This window comes from Oreochromis niloticus, linkage group LG18, assembly GCF_001858045.2.
Source record: "Oreochromis niloticus isolate F11D_XX linkage group LG18, O_niloticus_UMD_NMBU, whole genome shotgun sequence".
NCBI lineage: Eukaryota > Metazoa > Chordata > Actinopteri > Cichliformes > Cichlidae > Oreochromis > Oreochromis niloticus.
This window is the reverse complement of record NC_031982.2, coordinates 10,212,380-10,232,840: the sequence shown is the minus strand read 5'-3', so window position 1 is coordinate 10,232,840 and position 20,461 is coordinate 10,212,380. Positions and strand designations below refer to the sequence as shown.

The window sequence follows — 20,461 nt, the reverse complement described above, 5'->3', positions numbered from 1 at the left end:
AAATACTCCGAGAGTGGCTTGTCAATAACATTTTATTGAGAACTCTTTGCGTATGTATGTACTTGTAAGACAAAAGAAGCAAAGAAAAGGAGAATCCAAAGAAAAAAAATCAGATTACACTAGATTCACAGAGTCTGAAAATCTAACAGATTCGAGATTTACTCTGAAATGAATGCGACACACCAAAAAAGAGACAAAAAACGAAAGATCCTGAACCTACAACCTGAAAACATAAACACATCAGTGCACTGGTCATTCTCTGCAGCTTTAACTACAAAACTGAGTAGTTCTGAATGGTAAAGCAACAATCAGAGGAGAAAAACACTAAAGCTTCTTTGACTTTCTGCTGTTTGAGCTGCTCGCAGAGCTGGAACATCTGGAGGTGGTGAGAGGAGGGGAGGTCGCAGTCAGATCCAGGCTCAGTTCCACCGTCTTCAGTGTGGGGGAGTGAGGCGCAGCGGTCCGGGGGCTGGCGCTGGCTGAGGATGCCAGAGACCTGCAGAGAAAAAACCCCATAAAGATGCAGAAGAAGAACCTTCTTTGGAGGATCAGAGGTTTTATTAGGAACGGAAGAAGCCTGACCTGAAAGAGGTGGAGCAGCGGGGGGAACTTGTCTTGGAGCTCTGCTGGCTGGCAGGAGTGGGAGAAGGAGAGGGAAGAGACAGACTGGCCTGAGAGAGAGAAAACGTTCAAGTTAAAGGAGCTTCAACAGTAAAGCAAAGCGTTCAATAATTCTTGAAGGACTGTACCTGCAGGAAATAGTTCTCCATCACTGATCTGAGGTCAGGATTGCCCTCCCAGGCCTCATTCAGCATCCTGTCCACATTCTTGATGAATTCCTTCAACTCCCTCAGCTTAATGTCTTTCTCTTCGAAAGTCTCGCCTTTGGTGCCCTTTGCTGAGCGGACTTCTTTGGTCAGCTTAGAGAACTGGAAAATCAGCAGAGCAGCACACATTTATAACATGACGCTGCTTCGTTCTGCTGTTGACTGTTCACAAGTGCGGCATGTTAACAAAAGTGTTTAGAAAACATGATACAGTTGGACATCAAACCTGCTTTGAGGCTCTGTCAATTTTCTCCTGCTGGGAAGTAACTTCTTCGTTCATTTTGCTGACGAGGGCGTGTTTGTTCTCTATCTTATCTCTCTCCACCCGCTCTTCTTGTGGCAGACTTTCCAACACATTGTTCAGGTCCTGAAACCAGAGCGCGGTGTACACACACACACACACATTCACTGAGGCACACATACACAGTGATTCATGCAAGGTTAGTTACACTAGATGACTCCAATAGTTTTTACAAAAATTAACTGTTAATAATACTCTCACTGGGACTCTGCTATATAATGCTCAAGCTACTCTTTCATGCTGGAAATGAGAACAAAAACCAACAGGGATTTTTTTACTCAACAGGATTAAAAATGGCAAATAACATTTTACTGTATAACTGCTGTAAAATGAGACTGGTTATAATGTGGAAACTAAGGAGCTCTCACACAGAGCTTATTATTAATTGTTAAATAAATGGTCATTAAATGTTTGCATCCAAACAAAAAGATATAGATTCAAAACTCCAACCTGCTCGATCAGATTCTTGTTTATTTAATAGATAAACTGATAGATAAATGCATAAATCACGGACGTCAAACTCCTTTTACATCATGAGCCACGTGCAGTGGCCAGTTAAAATTCCCTTACTGACAGTGTGAAGAAGATTAACTACACATATTGAGATATCTTGATAAAAGACAAGGAAGTGCAATTTTAAAAGTACGTCTCAGTTTTTCTACATGATGATGAAGAAGAACTGCTGTAGTAAATGACAGAAATGTGTCTACCGGGCCAGACTGGAGTCTATGTTAGGCCAATTCTGGCCCCGGTGCCTTGTTTTTGACACCCCTGCAATAAAAAAACAAAGTCATCTGCAGGTTAGCACTAAGCTTCATGAATTCTTCCACCCCCTGAAACTCTTCTCTTCAGATGTTGCGTGTGATACTTGTGATATGAAAGTAGCTTCCTGACTGCATAGTTTCATCTGTTATCTGGCAGATAAATACAGGACCGGCATCCCAAGTAGTCAAAGTCATCTTTCATTTTGTCAGCAAAGAATAGCACCAGCTAGTGGTTTCTACAAACACAGGAAGAACTGAGTATACAAGACTATTTTAGACCCAATTCAAAAAGCATTAACACACTAAACTGCTTTATGTGTTTAGCCTGTAGTTCATCCTTGCGCTGAACATTATGATGACAGACTTCACAGAATTAGCTGGAGGTATTCAGCATTTAAGTACGGGTTGCTTTGTCTTAGTACTAGCAGCTACTATAAATAGCAAAAACCTGTATATCCTGCTGAAGCTCTTGGATCTGCCTTTTCTTATAGTTCAGCGTCTCTTCACCCACATTCAGCTGCCCTTCCAGTTTCACTTTTTCCTGGTACATTGGACCTAAAGACGAAAAAGTGACATAAATCATAAAACTTCCTGGTGATAAGGGGGACTTTTGAGTTGCTGGTTTGATGTCATTCCATCCACCCTCTCATACATACTGGATTCATTCACTTTGTTCAGAGATTGGCGAAATGCAGAGTTACTGTTGTTGAACAGCTGGATGGTGTTCTCCAGAGCTTTGTTTTCCAGCTCCACTTTGTGGATTGTAGCATCCAGCTCATCGCCCTTCCTCCTAAGCTCCTCTTTCTCTTGTGCAGCCTGGAGAAAAAGCACACAGCGGTCATTTAAAGTGACTGTGTGGCGCTGTGGAACCATAGTCTGCTTTAACACAGCAGTGTGCGTGCAGACCTTTGTGATGTAGTAAGCCTGCGATTTCTCCTCTTCTCCCTCAGGAGGTGCCAGGGAAAGGCTCACAATCTCAAAACATTTCTTCATCATGTCAATCTTGGACAGTTTCTCACCAAGTTCAGCACTGAGACAGAAAAAAAAATCTCTTAAACCAGATGCAAAACTCAGCTGACAGCAAAGTGGACAGTCTTGCTCGTTTTTTTCCTACCTGAGTTTCTGCCTCTCCTGCTCACTGATCTTGAGCTGCTGGCTGAGCATTTCTTTGTAGACCTTAATCTCGTCCTCCCTCTCCTTCATGGTTGTTTGTAGCTGCAGCAGTCTTTTCTCCAGCGACAGCACGTTGTCAGCCTTGCTGTACAGAAGATCCCTCACACGTTTGACTTCTATCTTTAAAATTTGGTGCTCCACTTTGTTTTCCTGATGAGAAACACATGAGGTTAACAACAACATGTGTGGACCATGGGGTATCCATCCATTTCCATGTGATCGACAGAAATTTGAATGTTTTCAGTCCTAACCAACACTGGTTAGTGAAGAAAAAACAGGCTAATTATTTACTATTTATGAAAAACCCATTGCTTCACTGATTATTACACTTTTATTGTTATTCCACAAAAAGATGAGACAGCATGCTAATGATAAACTAGCCAAGAACCCAGAGTGATGTTAAAGCTGAGTGAATGCTGACCCCATCCCATCAGTCGGACCCTGAATGTGTGTCCTCATTAGGATAGGGATTGGTGTTGGTGTGTGGGATTGTAGCCTATAGGTTTATACTGATAAGTGTTTCAGGTCATTTTTCAGAGAAATGTGAAAGTCATGTAACGAGTTAGTTTCTCCTGAGAGTAATTAAGTCATGTACTGCATGTGTTCTGTGTAGTACAGACAGTACATGACTTATTTTAAGTTACAACAACAATGATCTTAACAAAGAGTAAAAAATACCTTCAACGCGCATAAACATTTGACCACACAGGATGCAGTTAATTTGCACGAATGTAATGTCTTTGAAATGCTTCTTGTTGATGGTGTTGACTCTCACAGTGGAGCTAATGAAAACCTAATGAGAATCAATAAGGAACTGCTACGTTCTTATCAATTCCCATCCCTACTCCTAGGGGGTCATCTGATTGTTGGGTTGTCTCTGTGTTATTGTAGGGTCTTTAAAACAAAAGCTGAATTTAAATTATAATGGTGAACATAGCAAACCACAACCACATGCCTATGAGCATGATCCACTGAATTAGCCTCCATTAGTTAGTTACCTGTTTCCTCAGTCTGAGAGTCTTCAGCTCCTTCTCACTGGTGTTACGGACTAGCAGGAGCTCCTCCACCTTACTGGTCAGGTCTCTCTTCTGAGCTTCAGACTTCTCAATCTCTTTCCTCAAACTGCGAATATCATCCTGCCAGAGACAAACAAATGCAATATGTGAGATGGGATTATTTCATACAAATGCAGAATAGCACTGCGAAGCATCAGACAGACCTCAGCCTCCTTGAGAGTGTCGGTAAGCATTTTGGCTTTCTTCTTTTTCTCCTCGAGTTCTTCGGTCAGCTCAGCGAGCTTCCTGTTGAGTATTTTCTTTTCTTCTTGGTTAACGTCACCTTTCAGCTTTGCCAGTTTTGTTTTTAGGAAGATCATCTTGCAACTCTACACAAAGCAGGGAAGAAGTGAGGAAGATCTAAATGCATGCGTTGGTACTTCAGCACCAGAGTGGTGAAAGCTGGGTAGCGCACATTTTCGTGTCTGTGCGTTGAGTGTATGATTTTTGCTTAGCGTGCCTGGTCACTTATGGTCATCTGGTGTCTAATCAGGTCCTGTTCCATTTTTCTGAGCTGACTCTCCAGGCTGTTAATGGTGGATTTACTCTTTGAAACCTGCGAGATAAAATCCTTCTCCTTTGTCTTGATGGCCTGCAAACGCTCCTTATGATGCAACAGCTCCTCCCTGCAGTCACGCAGCTGGACATCCAAGTCCTGTAGCACAGCACAAGCAAAGGGTTACACAGCAGGCCTGAGGCACCGAGCTCTGAGTCTGCTCATCTGGGTTCTAGCAGGTGAATTATTTTTAAAAAAAACACTTCTTAAACCCAAGACTTTAAAAAGTGAAATTGAAATCATGCTACTTCTGATTAAACCATGTGATCATCTCGATTCTATTACATCACTGCAATTACAACAGACCTTTAATGAGCCTTGAGGTTTCTACAACCTTCCCTTGTATGGTGTTAATATATCAGTACTATCAGTACATTTAGTTCATGCTATTTAAACAACACTGTTTTATAGTTTTGTAAAAGGTTTTTCTTTTTCTTGTATGTCTTATTCATGCCATGAAAACAAAACCAACATAATAACAAGTGTAGGCAGAAATCCTTAGACAAAGTTCTTATTCTGTGCACAACAGTTCTCTTCTACCTGTATCAGATTTGGCAGCTCACCTTGATGGCCTGTTCCTCATCCTTAAGAAACTGATCCATCTGTGCAGCTCTCTCCTCCTCACTAAAGGCTGTCTGAGTCACCACCTTCAGCTTCTCGTCCAGTGCAGCGTTGTATGCCCTAGCCTGCCTGAGTCTACAACACACACACACACACACACACACACACACACACACAGGCATATATATACATATATATTTAACAAGCCCTGCAATAAGGTGCAGATTTATTAGATCATCTGTTATAAAAACAAGAAAACACAAATATTTTAGACACTGTCAAAAAGTTGTTGAAAATTGTTATTTTTTAGGCAAATAATAAACAGAATTCATGTTTTTATACCCAAATACGAGCGGGCACACTGGACTTCTCTGAGAGGTCAGAAATTAATTAACATTCAACCACTAAAACTATTTTTTCTGTTCAGTAAATAATTGTAATTTGCCATCTTCATCAAAAAAAATAATAATGTGCTTTACGGTTTTGTTTTTTTTAATTAAATTTTGATCATTTTAAAAAAAGAGCTTATGCATACGAGTGGATTAACTGTTACAGAAACAATTAAAAAATGATTTTCAGAATTACCACTACAGTTAATTTGGGGCACTGGGTGCCAATCTACCTGGCATGTGTAAAAAATTAGTTCTTCCCCTTTTTAAATTATGAATTAACTGTGATTAACCTCATTATTTGGAAAGCTGAGTTCAATTTACTTACCACAATCGTGCCTGATTACTGGCAGAGCTGTTAAATCAAGAAATTGCTTAAACAGAAGCCATTTCTAAGGCTTTGGGCCTCCAGTGAACCACAGTCAGAGCCAATAGCCACAAATGGAGACAACTTAGAACAGTGGTGAACTCATCCAGGAGGTCACAAAAGAACCAGAACAACATCTAAAGAATTGCAGGCCTCACATGTCTCAGTTAAGGTCAGAGGTCATGATGCAACAATGAGAAAGAGACTGGGCAAAAATGGCACCCATGGGAGAGTTCAAGGATAAAACCACTGCTGACCAAAAAACCAACAAAGGCTCGTCTCACATTTGCCAAAAAACATCTTGATGATCCCGGAGACTTTTGGGAAATTATTCTGTGGACTGACGAGACTTTTGGAAGCTTTCAGTCGTGTTACGTGAAAATAACACATCATTTCCTAAAAGAACATCACACCAACAGTCAAACATGGTAATCGTAGTTTTAACTTTTTACCTTAATAAATCTGCATTTTGTCTTTGCTCCGGTTATCTTTGTCAAATATTAACATTTTTTTGATGATCGGGAAATAAGTGTGTATGAAAAAAAAGAGGCCAAATACTTTGTCACAGCACTGTACAGTTTACATGTAGTACATGGGAAAGAGGTAAAACATCACAGTGCTAATTTATAGGCAGGGATGTGTCGTAAGATTCCACTGACTTGTCATTTTTATCCTGGATGTCTTTCTTCATTCTGGATATCTGGGATGTCAGGGACTCCACGTCAGAGGTTGTTCTGTCCAGTGTGTTTTTGAGGGTATTCAGCTGCAGGACACAAACATGAGCTCTTAGAACATGAAGCTACTACTCCTTTACATATAGCACAGTTTGAGGAACTGACCTCATCTTGCAGCCTGCTGCAGTTACTCTCCTGCTCCTTCAGATCCTGTCTCAGTTTTGCTGCCTGTCGGTTGGTGAGGGTTATCTTCCTCTCAGTCTCCTTGTTGTTGCTCCTCTGAGTATCCAGCAAGTTCTTCCTCTCTGTTACAGTGGCATTCCTTTCCCTAATGGTCTGATTCAACTGAGCAACTTGCTGGAATAATAAAGGAACACATCAGGTGTTACTCAAGTGTACCTGTCAGTGTGAATTCACATATTCATGGCTTTTTTTAATGTCTTTTATCAACAGAAGTGCACTTTACCAGAGCGCACTGCTGCATGTCTTCATCCCGTTGCATCATCTGCTTGATAGTGTTTTCCCACTGGTGGATGAGTTGCTGGGTCTCCAGATGTGCCTGCTGCAGATTCTCTGTAGTCTTATCCAAAGCGATCTGTTTGGACAGGAAAGGAAGCAACAGTCATCCTGAAGGAGTTTTTTGCAGCTTGGTTTGTCTGCTGAGAATCAGTCTCACATTACCTGCGCAGATAAAGTCTCAGTCGACTCTTTGACCAGTGCTTTTTGCTTTTCTCTGGCTTCCAGTGTCTTCTTCTCTATAGCCAGAGTGAGTGACTATATGAGGAGAGACCAGACAGTTGTTAGCAGAGGGTGAACACAGCTTGATGATCCATATTCCAGAATTTACTTTATTTTTACCTTGATCCTCTGCTCGTCCTGCTGAGCATACTTGATGATGGCCATTGTGTCCTCATCTTTATGCGCCGACTCCTCTAAAAAGGCATCCATGGTCTGCTTGTCCCAGTTCATCTGCTCCATAAACTCATCCAGCTTCTGTTTGCCCTTGAAGATGTGGTTCTGGCAAGATGGGCAAAAGTTCAGAAGGTCATTTTGGTACCAACAGCTAAACTAAGCCAAATCCTGTATATGATGTGTATATACAGATGTTTATATACACAGACCTCTATCATGTCTTTCCTCTCTGCTAAAGACTTGAGCTCTTTCTCCATCTTAGCAGCCTCCTGAGCCTGGCGACCTGTCTCTCTGTCTGAGAGAGCTGTCAAGTGTTTCTCGAACTCTTCCTCTCTTTCCTTTGCCTTGCACAGAGCCTGTGAGCAGAAAAAACATCAGAATAACTAAAGTAACGCACAGTAACTACAAGCCAGTTACAAGAGTCTCACACACGGCACACACTGGTACGACAAACGGTAAATTCACAATATGCTCTAATATTCTCACCTCAGTGTTATCCAGCTCTTGTTTGGCATTTTTTAAGTATTCAGTCATTATCTTCTTGTGATCTTTATTTCTCTCAAGCATGTGCTCCAGCTCCAGCAGCTCCATCTCTTTTCTGTGAATCTGTTGTTGAGCAGGTTACCAGATAATATAACACAAGAATGTTTGAACAGGGCTACCTTTTATGAGCAACACTTAGCCACCTACCAATTTTGTGAAAAACCTTAGGACTTGTGAACTCAGGCAGTGATACAAAGTGGTCTAGATCAGGGATGTCAAGCAATGAGGCCAGAAACAACCTATTGGAAGGCTCTGGTTACAGCTGTCAGGGGGTTCAAGTCTATTCCAGGTGCAATACGGTAAGAGGCTGGGCAGACCCTGGACTGGCCAACAGTATACTGCAGGGCTTGTTTGAATTATAATCACTAAAAATACAGGTAAAGAAAATCCACATTCGTCCTGTGCCTTGTAAAGTGAAGGCTAGATGTACTGACAAAAGACTGAAAACTAACATATATATTTGTAAAACTGCACTTCTTAACACATCAGCTGTCCTTCCTCTGTTTTAGATAAACATAAATTGCGCGTTCAAGGAGGAAAAATAACTGATCAAGAATAATACTCTGGTGGTGGCTTAAAAAAAATGGGACCCAAAGAGCCTTTCCACTATAAAGGGTGTTTCGGATTTAGATTTTAATCATTGCTGTTGCTCAGCAGAGAACTTACTATTTGAACTTAGAGAAATCAAAAATCCGGGGTGGGGGGTATAAAAAATACATAATAACCATAATGTATAAAGTGGTCTGACCCTTCTGGTCTAGATACTTACAGCGTCAATATAGCCCCCAACACAAGCATATTCTCTATTACATTGTGCACCGTATATACGATATACATATATATTGTGGCGTTTTTGTCGTAAAGTCAGAGCGGACGCAAACAGAGCTGACAACAAACATGAGTCCAAGCAGAATTTATTTTACGTTGTGAGCATTATAGTCATTCAGAGGCTCGTTCAGAGATCCCGGATTCCCCTGTTAGACTTGTTTGACACGTTAGATTACGTCACTTACTAAAACTATTTATTTAGCGGTGAGATAAACAGTTACTATATTCCCACACTCACCTCCTCCAGCAGAGCCTTGTTTTCAGCGTTGGGCTCGGGGATAGCAAAGTGCTCATCCCAGCCTGTGTCAGGCAGAGCTGTGTTAGTGCTAGACATCTTATTCTGATTAAGACAGTTAAGGTAATACTTATTTCCACTACGATAGTGTCAACTCCAGCTTTTAGCTGTTTCGCTGTTGCCGTCTGTTGTCAGTCGCCCGTAGCAACCACGCATCAATATAAAGGTGTCAACGGAAGTAAATAACGCGAGACTACAGTGAAACAGCGCGCGCCTACAGAATTAAACTTGAATATATGGAATGAAGTTTGGATATGCAGAATGAAACACGAATATATAAAATGAAACTTGCATGTATAGAAAATGATCTTCTGAATATACTAAATGAAAAGTGACGTCAAATTTGTTTCCATTTTTATCACTTATCTTCCTCTTTGAGATGTGCTGCAGCTTCTGCTTGAATTGCTCTCTCAGTTGACATCTCCATCAGTGATTGATATTCTACCAGAAACATTTTGCTTATAAGCGCAAAATCTTTCTGGGAGAAACAAATATATAGATTTTTAATTTTTTTTTTTTAATGTATTGAATGTAGACAGGGTTCTGGTGTTTACCCTGTTTTCTCTTCTTTTTAGACCTTCGATATTACTTTGAAATACTACTAAGAATTCAGAGGGACTTTGTTTCCTAATTTTATACTTTAAAACTGTTCATACACTGTTATATTACTATTTAAATGTGAGTTATCAATAAGGTTGGGGGTTATAGGGAGCGAAGCAACTTTTAAAAAAAAGAACACAAAATCCAATGACCCGTTTCAACTAAGCATATTGTAGCCTACCTCTCTAATTCTCTAACTGATTAATTATTATTTTAGGAAACAGCTCTATGAGACTCAGTTTGATTTACCTAAAACCACAGGTTGATTAAGCTGCAACAACTTTTTAAACTTAAAGCTTCTCATAGTTATGGGGACATTAACCTGCCGGTCATAAAACATGGCATCACATTTCAAATTTGCTCCTTAATGTAAATATCTAAAAATCAGCCAATCGCATAGTAGCAACTCAATGCATTTTATCATGTAGACATGGTCAAGACAGCCTACTGAAGTTCAAACTAAGCATCAAAATGGGGACTAAAGTGACTCTCAATGCGACATGGCTGTTGGTGCCAGACAGGCTGGTCCGAGTATTACAGAAACTGCTGATCTACTGAGAAAATATCCAGTGAGCAGCAGTTCTCTGCCTCGTTTAAGTCAGAGGTCATGGGACAATGGCCAGATTGTTTTCAGCTGATAGAAAAGCAACAATCACTCAAATAACCCATTGTTACAACAAAGGTGTACAGAAGAGCAACTCTGAACATACAATACATCTAGCTTTAAACTACATGAACTACAGCAGCATTAGATCACACCAGGTGCCTCTCGTCAGCCAATAACAGGAAAATTTGGCTACAATTCAATGAGAAAGATTCCCTGGACTCAAACTGGTTTCATGAACACCACAATGAGTTCACTCAAATGACCTCAACTCAGTCCAGTGGAATGTGGCGGAACAGGAGATTCTCATCATGAAGCCAACAAATCTTCGTCATGCCATCATGTCAATCCTGATGAAGATCTTCGAGGAATGTTTCCAGCACCTTGTTGGATTTGTGTCACAAAAAATTAAGACATTTCTAAAGGTTAATGAGGATAATTGGCAATGAAACAAACAGAGACTGACTTTCAATGACTCATTTTCACTTTCTAAGTATAAACGCACAAAGGCTTGGCAACTTTAAAGAGACCAAACTGAAACATTTATTTTATCCTTATGTATTTGTGTTTAAACAAACAGCATTATGATTTAAAAAATTACAATCAATGTTTGATACTGACTTGTAACACAAACGTATCATAAAACAAAAATCAGGAAATGCACACTAGTATTAAAATTCAGTATTTAAAGAACAACATCTTCTTTGCAAACCCTTGTGTTTACATTACAGTTCAAGTGTGTATATCTACCTGTATCGGAGTGCAACCACATCAGGGACCCACGTGGGTTCAAATGGAGACTCCTCTCTAGTTGGCTTGAGCGCACACAAAAGCCCAATACTTTAGATAAAAGTTTCAAACTATCACGTGTTAACTAACAAACGGATATGCCTTTTGTACATACACATAATATATATAAAGTCTCTGCTGTGTAAAATATTTCAGTCCTGAGGGTTGAAAAGGCAACATAGTTCCCAGCTCAGTGTGACTCCACAGTCCTCCAGTCACTGATTTTGTAGAAACCTCTCATGGCTGTTACTTCAGTGAGAGCGGACCTTAAACTGCAGTGCTTTTGGTTCCGATGTGTGGTCGCGCAAACTCCACAAAATCGTCAATAAGGACGGGCCACGCTCCTATTGAAGAAGCAACACAGATTCAGCGATTTTGACTTTGAATAACACGTTTCAAGACATGACTGCCAACGAGAAATCTACAAACCTTCCTCGTCGTAATTCGACATGTCGTCTGTGATCATCGTGCTGAAGTCTAGTAAGAGATTCCAAGTGTCCTTAGGAATCGATCTTTTGTGGTGTTCCTGCAAAGGACGAGGAGCAAAGTTTATTTACGAGAAACGATGATACCTGCGTACTTAGCATAGCCTTGTTATGATTTAGTTATTATAAACTTACAACTAAAAATTTGTTCCACAGGTCCAGGAACTTGAATCTTCCCGGGAGAACTAAATTCCAATATGCAATTGCCATTTCTAAATCTGTAAGAAAACCAGTATTCAATCAAAAGAAATTCAACCAAGAAAACAAAACAGCCGATGAGCATTAAAAGGATTCTTACCCAAACCTTTCTGGCCAGGATTCTTTGCAAAATTAAATGTAAACTGGTAGAAGTCCTTAAATTTCCTTGAGTCCTTTAATTCTTGCTCTATCTTAGGCAGCTGAGCTTTTAGCTTCTCTATGCTGTCACACCTGCAGAAGGATAAAAAACAAAACAAAACACTGTTGCTGTCCAGTGGCTAAAAATTCAGCTCATGCAAAATGTAGCAACTGGTTTATATCTGACAAAGTCCAAGCAGACCCTGAAGCCTTTACAGTTGTCAGTGATTTTATAGCATAAAAATGGAAATTATCACAGAACTTTACTTTGGTGTCACCGTTTCCAGAAAAGTTGGGGCAGTGTGTAAAATGTAAATAAAAGCCAAATATAATAATCATCAGAATCGTTTCAGCCCCACATGTAACTGATGTACGAGGGCAATCCCAAAAGTAAGGTCTCCTATTGTTTTCGAAATACATAGGAAATACAAAAAGGAGACCTTACTTTTGGGATTGGCCTCGTAATATAAGGAGGATCGGATCAGATCAGATAAAGACTGATATTTCTTATTAATTTTGAACAACATGCTAATTTATATTTATTTATTTGTTTATTTTTAGGAATACATTAAAAAAATAATAAAAAAAGAAAAATGGGTCAGACCAGAAGAACAAAGCTGGAAAATTTTTGCAACCCCCAAAACACCACCTGGTGGAACAGCTCCCCACTAACTGGGTTAATAACTAACATGATTGTGTGCAAAAGGCTCCCATGAGCCACATTAGAGGATGCGGCAGGGATAACTTGCACATCTGTGAAGGCACCGTTAATGCTTAACGCTACGTAAAGGTTTTGGAGCAACATTTGCGGCCCATTCAGATGTACGGACATTGTATAAAGACGTGGCTAAGAATTATCAAGCACAAGGGGCGATCGTGGCTCAAGAGTTGGGAGTTCGCCTTGTAATCGGAAGGTTGCAGGTTCGAGCCCCGGCTCGGACAGTCTTGGTCGTTGTGTCCTTGGGCAAGACACTTCACCCGTTGCCTACTGGTGATGGTCAGAGGGCCCGGTGGCGCCAGTGTCCGGCAGCCTCGCCTCTGTCAGTGCGCCCCAGGGTGGCTGTGGCTACAACGTAGCTTTCCATCACCAGTGTATGAATGGGTGAATGACTGGATATGTAAAGCGCTTTGGGGTCCTTAGGGAGTAGAAAAGCGCTATATAAATACAGGCCATTTACCATTTTTTACAAGTTGTTGTGTCCAATAGACACATCCTGGACAATCGTCCATTCTGACACTAAAATCGACCAAAATTAGCAAAAATGACTCAATGCTTTATTCAGTATGACCTGAAATGCTAAATGCTAAGCCCATAAGCTTAGCAGAAACCTGTTTCCAGAAGTCCAAGTGGAAAGCCGTTTTCCCACATGGGACCAGAACTTCTCTTGTAACCACCTCTATTGCCTCCTAGAGGCCATTAAAAAGAATGCAGGTTTTTCAGACCGGAAAACCACAACCATTTTTATACTATGTTCAGATGACAACTTTTACAGAAAAGGGATTTTTTTTTTTTCACTTTAAGAATGTCTTTTCTTTTTTTTTTCTTTTTTTTTTTGGCCTGTCCCGTTTGGCTCTTTTGCCATCAGAATTATTGTCTAAAGGCGAAGAAAGATGCCCAACGGATTTACTTTACCAAATGGACCATCCCAGCCTTGCCGTAATGGTCTATTTGATTCACCTTTTATTGTTTATTTTATTTTCACTTGCTAAATACAGGACAGACTTGACTGGGGGAAAGAAAGGGGAGAAAGAAAGACGGAAAGAAAAACAGCGGAGAAGAGGGACGGGGATAAAGGGCAAAAAAACAACAGAATAAGCAGACAAAAAATACATATATCAATCACCTGGATCACCTGTTGAGAAAGAAAAAAGAAAACAAGCAGAAGAAAACGAGAGCAATAGAATAAACAACATCACGATGATATATGGGAATATAACAGTAAATACTAAATATTAAACATTATTGTGCAGCACGTAAGATCGACAGCGCACAGTGTGCTTTGAGGTAGGAGCCAAAAAGGGTGTAGTTTGTGTGTGTGATCACCCGTGTGTACACCTGTGAGCATGGACGCGCTTGTTTTTAAAAGGTTCCTTCATGTAATGATCTGTTAGAGGGTGTGGAGGGCCACAGCACCGTCCTCCAGGGCATGAAGCAGGTATGGAGGAGATCAAAACTCCAGACATCCAGAGGCCCCCAGAACACAAGAGACCAAGGAAGACCAACAGAGGGGCAGCCGCGCCACTATCCCAGAAAGAGCTGAGGAGAGTCCCAGATGAGGGGTCACTCAGCAGCCGTGGAGCAGAAGCCAGGGGGGGTTGCAGTGTCGTGCCCGTGAGCTCCGCTGGCAGCCAGCTGTGCCAGAGTGACCGAGCCCCAGGCCGAGAGGCCGAGGGCACCCCACCCCTGAAGTGGCCCGAGCGAGCCCCAGGCTCCGATAAGCAGCCACCAAGGAGTGAGCCGGTGTGTACCTGGACGCCCATCCCCGGACACAAAGAACCACCAACGCACCGATGTCTGAGGGCGTCCGCCACCGGCAGGGAAAGTGGTGGGGGAGATAGGCCTCCAAACCTTGGAGGGCCTGAGATGTCCCCAGAGAGGTGGCGTCTGATACCCAACCTGACATATAGACACAGACATACAGGCGCACACACAGATACAAACATCCATTCCCACCCTCATGCTCTCATATGCAATTATTCAACACTCAACCAACGTGGAGACAGACATAAAGAGACACTGTACACACAATCACTCTGCCCAAGCGTACTCTAAGAACCGGGTCTAGGTACCCTTGCCCCTGGAGGGGGAAACTGCACCCAGACCCAGGTGGTGTTACCCTTTTCCCTGCGGTGGGGAGAAGCAGACCGCCCCGACTCCGCAGCAGCAGGGAGGCCCCACATTCCAGACCCCAGTCGGACGGCCAACTCCTCCTCCTAGCCCCCCCGCTCCAGCAGGCCGCAGAGAACGGGGGTGTGAGAAGACTCCAAACCTCCCTCCACCTGCTCATATGTAGTGTTGATGCATGTGTGTTCTAAGGTGCATTTAAAACCCAGGAGGGCATGGAGCTACCTGCCAGAGAGCAGCAGGTAAGCGCATAGCCCCTCCTGCTAGCCCTCAATGTCTACGTGTATTTAAAATTTAGAGGTGGGCAACGACGCCAGGGGTGAGGTGTACACCCTGATGGTAATTTGGAGTCCGTGTAGCGTGCCCACCCCCAAGATCCTATATGTATGTGTAATGAGAGTGTGAGTAATGTGAATGTCTAAGTTGTGAGATAAAATTGAGGCACAGGCAGCCAGAAGGGGACAGAGGGGGGGGATGCCTCCCCTGCACCCTGGTGACACACCCCTACCCCAAGGCCCTGCATGTGTGGGTGATTGTGGTGGAGCGGGAAGAGGGAGGCAGCTGGAGATGGGGAGGGAAGGAAGGGAGGGGCAAGTGACCCCTCCCTTCCCCCTGACCCCAGTAGGCACCCCATACTCTGCAACCCGCCAGGGAAAGGGGGCCCAGGCCCATCCGGACCGGGGCCCAGTGCAGCAGCGCCGCCCGGCCCCACAGAGCCCGGGACAGCCCACCCGACCCCACCACAGAAAAAACTGCACCCACCCCATCATCCACTCATCTTCCAGACTACACAAGACAATAGACGCCCAGGCTGAGATCTTCCTCCACCTCTCCTGTATCTCCCCCTCCTGCAGAGAGAGTTCCTGAAGAGAGGAAAGCTCCTGCAAGATGTGACAGCCTCCCCCACCAGTTGAAGAGCCCCCCAGGTGGCTCGATGCACTGGCGGCACCCTGCGCCAGGGCTGGGCCCCATACACCCACCCTCCCACCCACAACCCCGGCAACACACCAACCAGGACCCAAGCCCCGAGGCCCGGCCAGGGCCCCAGCCCAGAGACGGAGCGCCCCCAGAACCTCACACCCGTCCCAGATCCACCCAGGGGCAACCAGGCTACCAGGTCAGTAACCCACATCCGTCAGCACAGACCCTCCCCTAGCCCCGCTGCACGCAGCCACAAGGAAACCGTCACCTAAGAGCCCTTAATTGGCCATGACCGCTACCCCGGGTTGAGCCCCCCAAGGAAGATGCTAACCCCCCGACGCCCTAAGCCTGTCCCTACCCCCACACCAATCACAACAGTGAAGGTGGGACCAAACTATGACCCCCCCACCCCCACTAGGTGATGGAGCTGATCAAAGGAGCCCAGAGCAATTGATCTGATGTGGTGGCAGAGGCTGTATCAAGACTAATGTAATCTAATAGATAATTTCTATATTGGTTAGAATTAAGATTATTTTTATTTTTCCAGTTCATGAGGACTGTTTTCTTGGCAGTGAAAACCATATGCACCCTGCACCCTGGTGACACACCCCTACCCCAAGGCCCTGCATGTGTGGGTGATTGTGGTGGAGCGGGAAGAGGGAGGCAGCTGGAGATGGGGAGGGAAGGAAGGGAGGGGCAAGTGGAAACCATATGGGCTATATTCTTTTCTGAAGTGACATTATCTAAGCTGCCCAACAAACACACTAAAGGGGAAGTTGGAATGTTACATTTCAGACACTTCGATAAGTCTTCACATATCTCGCGCCAAAACTTCTGAACTGGTGGACAGAACCAAAGAGCGTGGATATAATTGTCCGGTGAATTGGTTTGGCAGTGTGAGCAGTTGTTGGTAGACGTAAAGCCCATCTTGAACATCCGATGACCTGTATAGTGCACTCTATGTAGTATTTTGTATTGAATTAATTGAAGACTGGGATTTCTAATTAGATGAAAGGTTTTTAAGCAAATCTGAGACCAGAAGTTTTGGTCTAAGTTAACTGATAAATCCGCTTCTCATTTTGCAATAGGAAGTGATATTGATTCATCTGTTTTAGAAAGCATTCTGTATATTTTGGATAATAATTTGGGGGTTTTAAGAGTAAGAAATTGAACCACACTTGGTGGTGTTTGTAGTTCAACTTGACCCGGTTTAAATTTCTTTTTTACTATGGATTTAATTTGTTGATATTCTAAAAATCTTTTCTTGTTGATCCCATATTGTGTAACTAGTCTGTCAAATGAAATAAATTCTGTTCCTTCTAGTATATGTTCTAAATATTTGATTCCTTTACCACTCCAATCTGAAAAGTTTATCATATTATTGTTTTGTAATATGTCAGGGTTGTTCCAGATAGGTGTACATTTGCATGGGATTAATGAAGACTCTGTCAATTTCAGAAACTCCCACCATGCTGTCAGAGAAGAGCTGATGTTGATGCTTTTGAAGCATTCATGTCGTTGGATGTTTGAGCTGATAAATGGTAGATCTGAAATCTCTAGATTATTGCAAAGTGCTTGTTCTACATCTAGCCAAGGTTCATCTAAGAGGGTATGTTTTAGCCATCCTGAGATAAACTGAAGCCTGTTGGCTAAGAAGTAGTGCTGAAAGTTAGGTAGTTCTAATCCTCCTTTATCCTTGGTCTTTTGTAGTGTTTTTAAGCTTATACGTGGGGGCTTATTTTTCCAAAGGAATTTGGACATATATGAATCTAGAGATCTGAACCAATCTTGCGGCGGTTTAGTTGGGATCATTGAGAATAAACACTTTAAGAATGTCAACCGACATTCAGCACGTACTGCATTAGCATGAGGCAAGAGCTGAAGAGCACTAACGGTGACATAAAAAGAGGCGATGCAACACAGTGGGAATTATGCCTTTGTGCCAAAATTTTTGATATGTGATGCTGATATCAAATTTGATATTTAAAAAAAAAAAAAAAAAATTAAATTTGTTACTACTCAACCTCTAGTGTGATGTCTTTTTCCTATTTTTTTAGGAAATACAGCATTTAAAAGCTTTGCCAATCTAAATTCTGTTTTTATTTACATTTACTGTGCTCAAACAATTTGGGAAATATGACTGTATCTTTACAGAAACTACATTAAATTACAAAAACCATTACTAAAGAAACCAATCCAAATAAAATCACAAAATAAGCATTTTTAAATGAATACGTGCATTTGCACAACAATCCACCCTATCAATCTGACTTAAAGTTACGCCAGTGTTTCAATGACTGTTGCCTCCTTTACAGAACACATAGGAACACAGTTTGCCCCCTCTTCTTTTACCATCTGAAAATGTTTTTCTCACCCCTGTTCTGTCATGCCTTCCATGAACTCCTGTTTCGAGAACTCGCACTGCGTTGCTGCCCTGAACTTCCAGGCGATGAGGAGGACGCTTATACTGGCAGGGTCCAAACCCAAGTCGTCACAGAATTGCTGGATCCCATCGATGCCTATTTTGTTGTCGTCATGAGGATCTAAGAACAAGAAAAATTAATTAACTGATTAACCTTTCAGAGTATTAATTTCAGTTCGTTAATATTGTAATGTGTAATATAATCCTGTGCTGTGTATACAATTTCTAACCAATGGAAACATTATAGCGGTGCTTTTTTTTATACCTCTGTATCTGTTGTACAGCTGCTCAAGCTTCTTCTTGTCTAAGGCCCCCTTTAGATTTGAAATGTAGAGCTCTGGACTTTGGAAAAACTTATCTGTGGCAACATCTAGCTTCCAGTCATTCTGTGCCAGGCAGGTCACTGCAGTCTTCTCACTGGATTGTGTAAAAATCATGAACTGGCGAACTTTATCCTTCTGCGAGGACTTCAGCTTGTTCTGCACAGACACAACACACAGGGCACATACTCAAATATCACACAATACACAAATAGCTGGAGATATGAGGCAGCAACAACAATATGGAGTAAACTTTTTGCGTATTAATTCCCTGTGCGACTTGCACAGAATGGGAGATTACAATAACACTGCAAGACGTACCATCTGAATTTTCACACAATAACCTAGGGCTGCTCAATTAATCACATTTTAATCTCAATCACAATTTTAGCCTCCCACAATTAAATGAATGTGACTGTGCAATAACTGAAATGTGTGCTCCACCAACAAGCAAGCAAATCAAATGCTCACTAAATCCGCACCTGACCGCATGTCTGTGTGTCTCAATTATAACTCTTACCTTTGAGCCTAGTGAGCCTATATAGTCTGCACATCCATGCAGCTCACAAAGACACGCTGACATCAACAGCCAATCAAGATTCTATTTGGCCAAATATGTGTGTCCACTAAACATAGTGAGTAATAAAGGGTAAACATACAGGACAAACAAAAGATTTGTTATCTCCTCGAGCAATTACTTTCCTAAAGTGGCAATGCTGCTAGAGATAAGATCTCACATCTGAGGAGTTTTATTCACATCCATCATGCAGGTACACTGAATGGAGTGAGAAACTTTATATTTTGCTTATAGGCAATGCAAATAGGCCAGGTGAATAAAGACCTGATGTCTCTGCAAAGATTAATTTATAAAGTTGAATTAACAGGGATGTAGCACAATGCAAATGTAAAAGAAGTGCACTGCTGATTTAACTTTGTGTTAAGTTTTGGTACAGCGTTTTTGTTCTTTCTCTGAGGCGCACTAAATTCAGGTGACTAAGGAGGACCTAATTTATTTTGATACAAAAGTTGTGTCCACGCGAAGATATGAAGGCGGTGTCTGTATGTGGCACTGCAATAAAAACAATTCTGTAATTGAAAAAATGATAAATAATCGTTATCTCAGTACTGAACGAAATAATCGTGCCGCTCTTCAATAACCACAAAGGGAAGGCTAGCTGTTAGCTACAGTGAACTCTGGCGAAACACATCTAAATCACAGTAAGAGGGAACTAGCAGCGACATGCTATGCTGATTGGAGTCACCGACTTCCAGAGTACTGACTGGCGGTTTCTTAGTCTTAATATCAGTACTACTGATAAAGTTACGCATTCCACACGATAACGATCTAAAAGTTGTGTCATTTTGTGTGTTTAAATGATAGCAATCGTAGTTAGCTCACTGTGCTTGTTGGTTAGCCCCACTGTGAGCTACTTAGCTAACGCTAAAGGAGAGGGGGCTGTTTGTTTTCATTATTTCAGGCGAATTTAAGGTATTAAAAGCAGTTTTAAGACTATGATATGAATCCGAAGAGATGTGTTTTTATACGTTTATGCGAATGGCTACATGTTATATTTGCCACTTCAAACAAGAATAAAAAAAAAAGAGTAATTTCGTACCATGTTTGTCACTGCCGGGCTACTCTTCCTCCCATCCAGCTGGCTTACTGCCCGTAAAGTTTTTACAAGTCGCGTAAAAAGTTTTTCCGGTGGAATCACAGCTCTTCAAAATAAGAGCATACAATTTATAGCATATAACCTATACAACTTCCCAAATTGTTAATTATCGATTTCTTTTGTTCCTTATCAAACATACAACACATATCTAAAGAAATGTAAGCAAAACAAATTTAAAGTTCGCTCTACGTTTTGAAATAGCAACAAGTGTTTTTTTTTAT

The 20,461-nt window shown here is 41.9% G+C and overlaps 2 protein-coding genes and 1 long non-coding RNA gene across 3 annotated transcripts; 1 reads left to right on the top strand and 2 right to left on the bottom strand.

Annotated features, from left to right (window-relative positions):
* Window positions 1-14: 14 nt before the first annotated feature.
* ccdc39 (coiled-coil domain 39 molecular ruler complex subunit) lies at window positions 15-9,424 on the bottom strand. The gene is made up of 20 exons (XM_025900641.1): window positions 9,189-9,424; window positions 8,066-8,185; window positions 7,789-7,935; window positions 7,526-7,684; window positions 7,349-7,441; window positions 7,134-7,262; window positions 6,833-7,024; window positions 6,653-6,756; window positions 5,240-5,372; window positions 4,581-4,775; window positions 4,285-4,449; window positions 4,064-4,201; window positions 3,007-3,215; window positions 2,799-2,922; window positions 2,549-2,708; window positions 2,341-2,447; window positions 1,054-1,194; window positions 750-929; window positions 583-671; window positions 15-496 (listed from the first exon to the last, which is right to left on the bottom strand). The coding sequence occupies exons 1-20, from the start codon at window positions 9,282-9,284 to the stop codon at window positions 325-327; spliced, it is 2,853 nt and encodes a 950-aa protein (XP_025756426.1). The 5' UTR covers window positions 9,285-9,424; the 3' UTR covers window positions 15-324.
* Window positions 9,425-10,965: 1,541 nt separating this feature from the next.
* Window positions 10,966-20,341, bottom strand: dcun1d1 (DCN1, defective in cullin neddylation 1, domain containing 1 (S. cerevisiae)). The gene is made up of 7 exons (XM_003437802.4): window positions 20,184-20,341; window positions 18,513-18,726; window positions 18,200-18,368; window positions 12,022-12,152; window positions 11,859-11,941; window positions 11,668-11,764; window positions 10,966-11,582 (listed from the first exon to the last, which is right to left on the bottom strand). Exons 1-7 carry the CDS (start codon window positions 20,184-20,186, stop codon window positions 11,506-11,508), a joined length of 774 nt encoding a protein of 257 aa, XP_003437850.1. The 5' UTR covers window positions 20,187-20,341; the 3' UTR covers window positions 10,966-11,505.
* Window positions 12,159-12,888, top strand: LOC112842961 (uncharacterized). The gene is made up of 2 exons (XR_003215050.1): window positions 12,159-12,454; window positions 12,531-12,888. It is a non-coding gene; the product is annotated as an uncharacterized LOC112842961 (long non-coding RNA).
* Window positions 20,342-20,461: the final 120 nt, after the last annotated feature.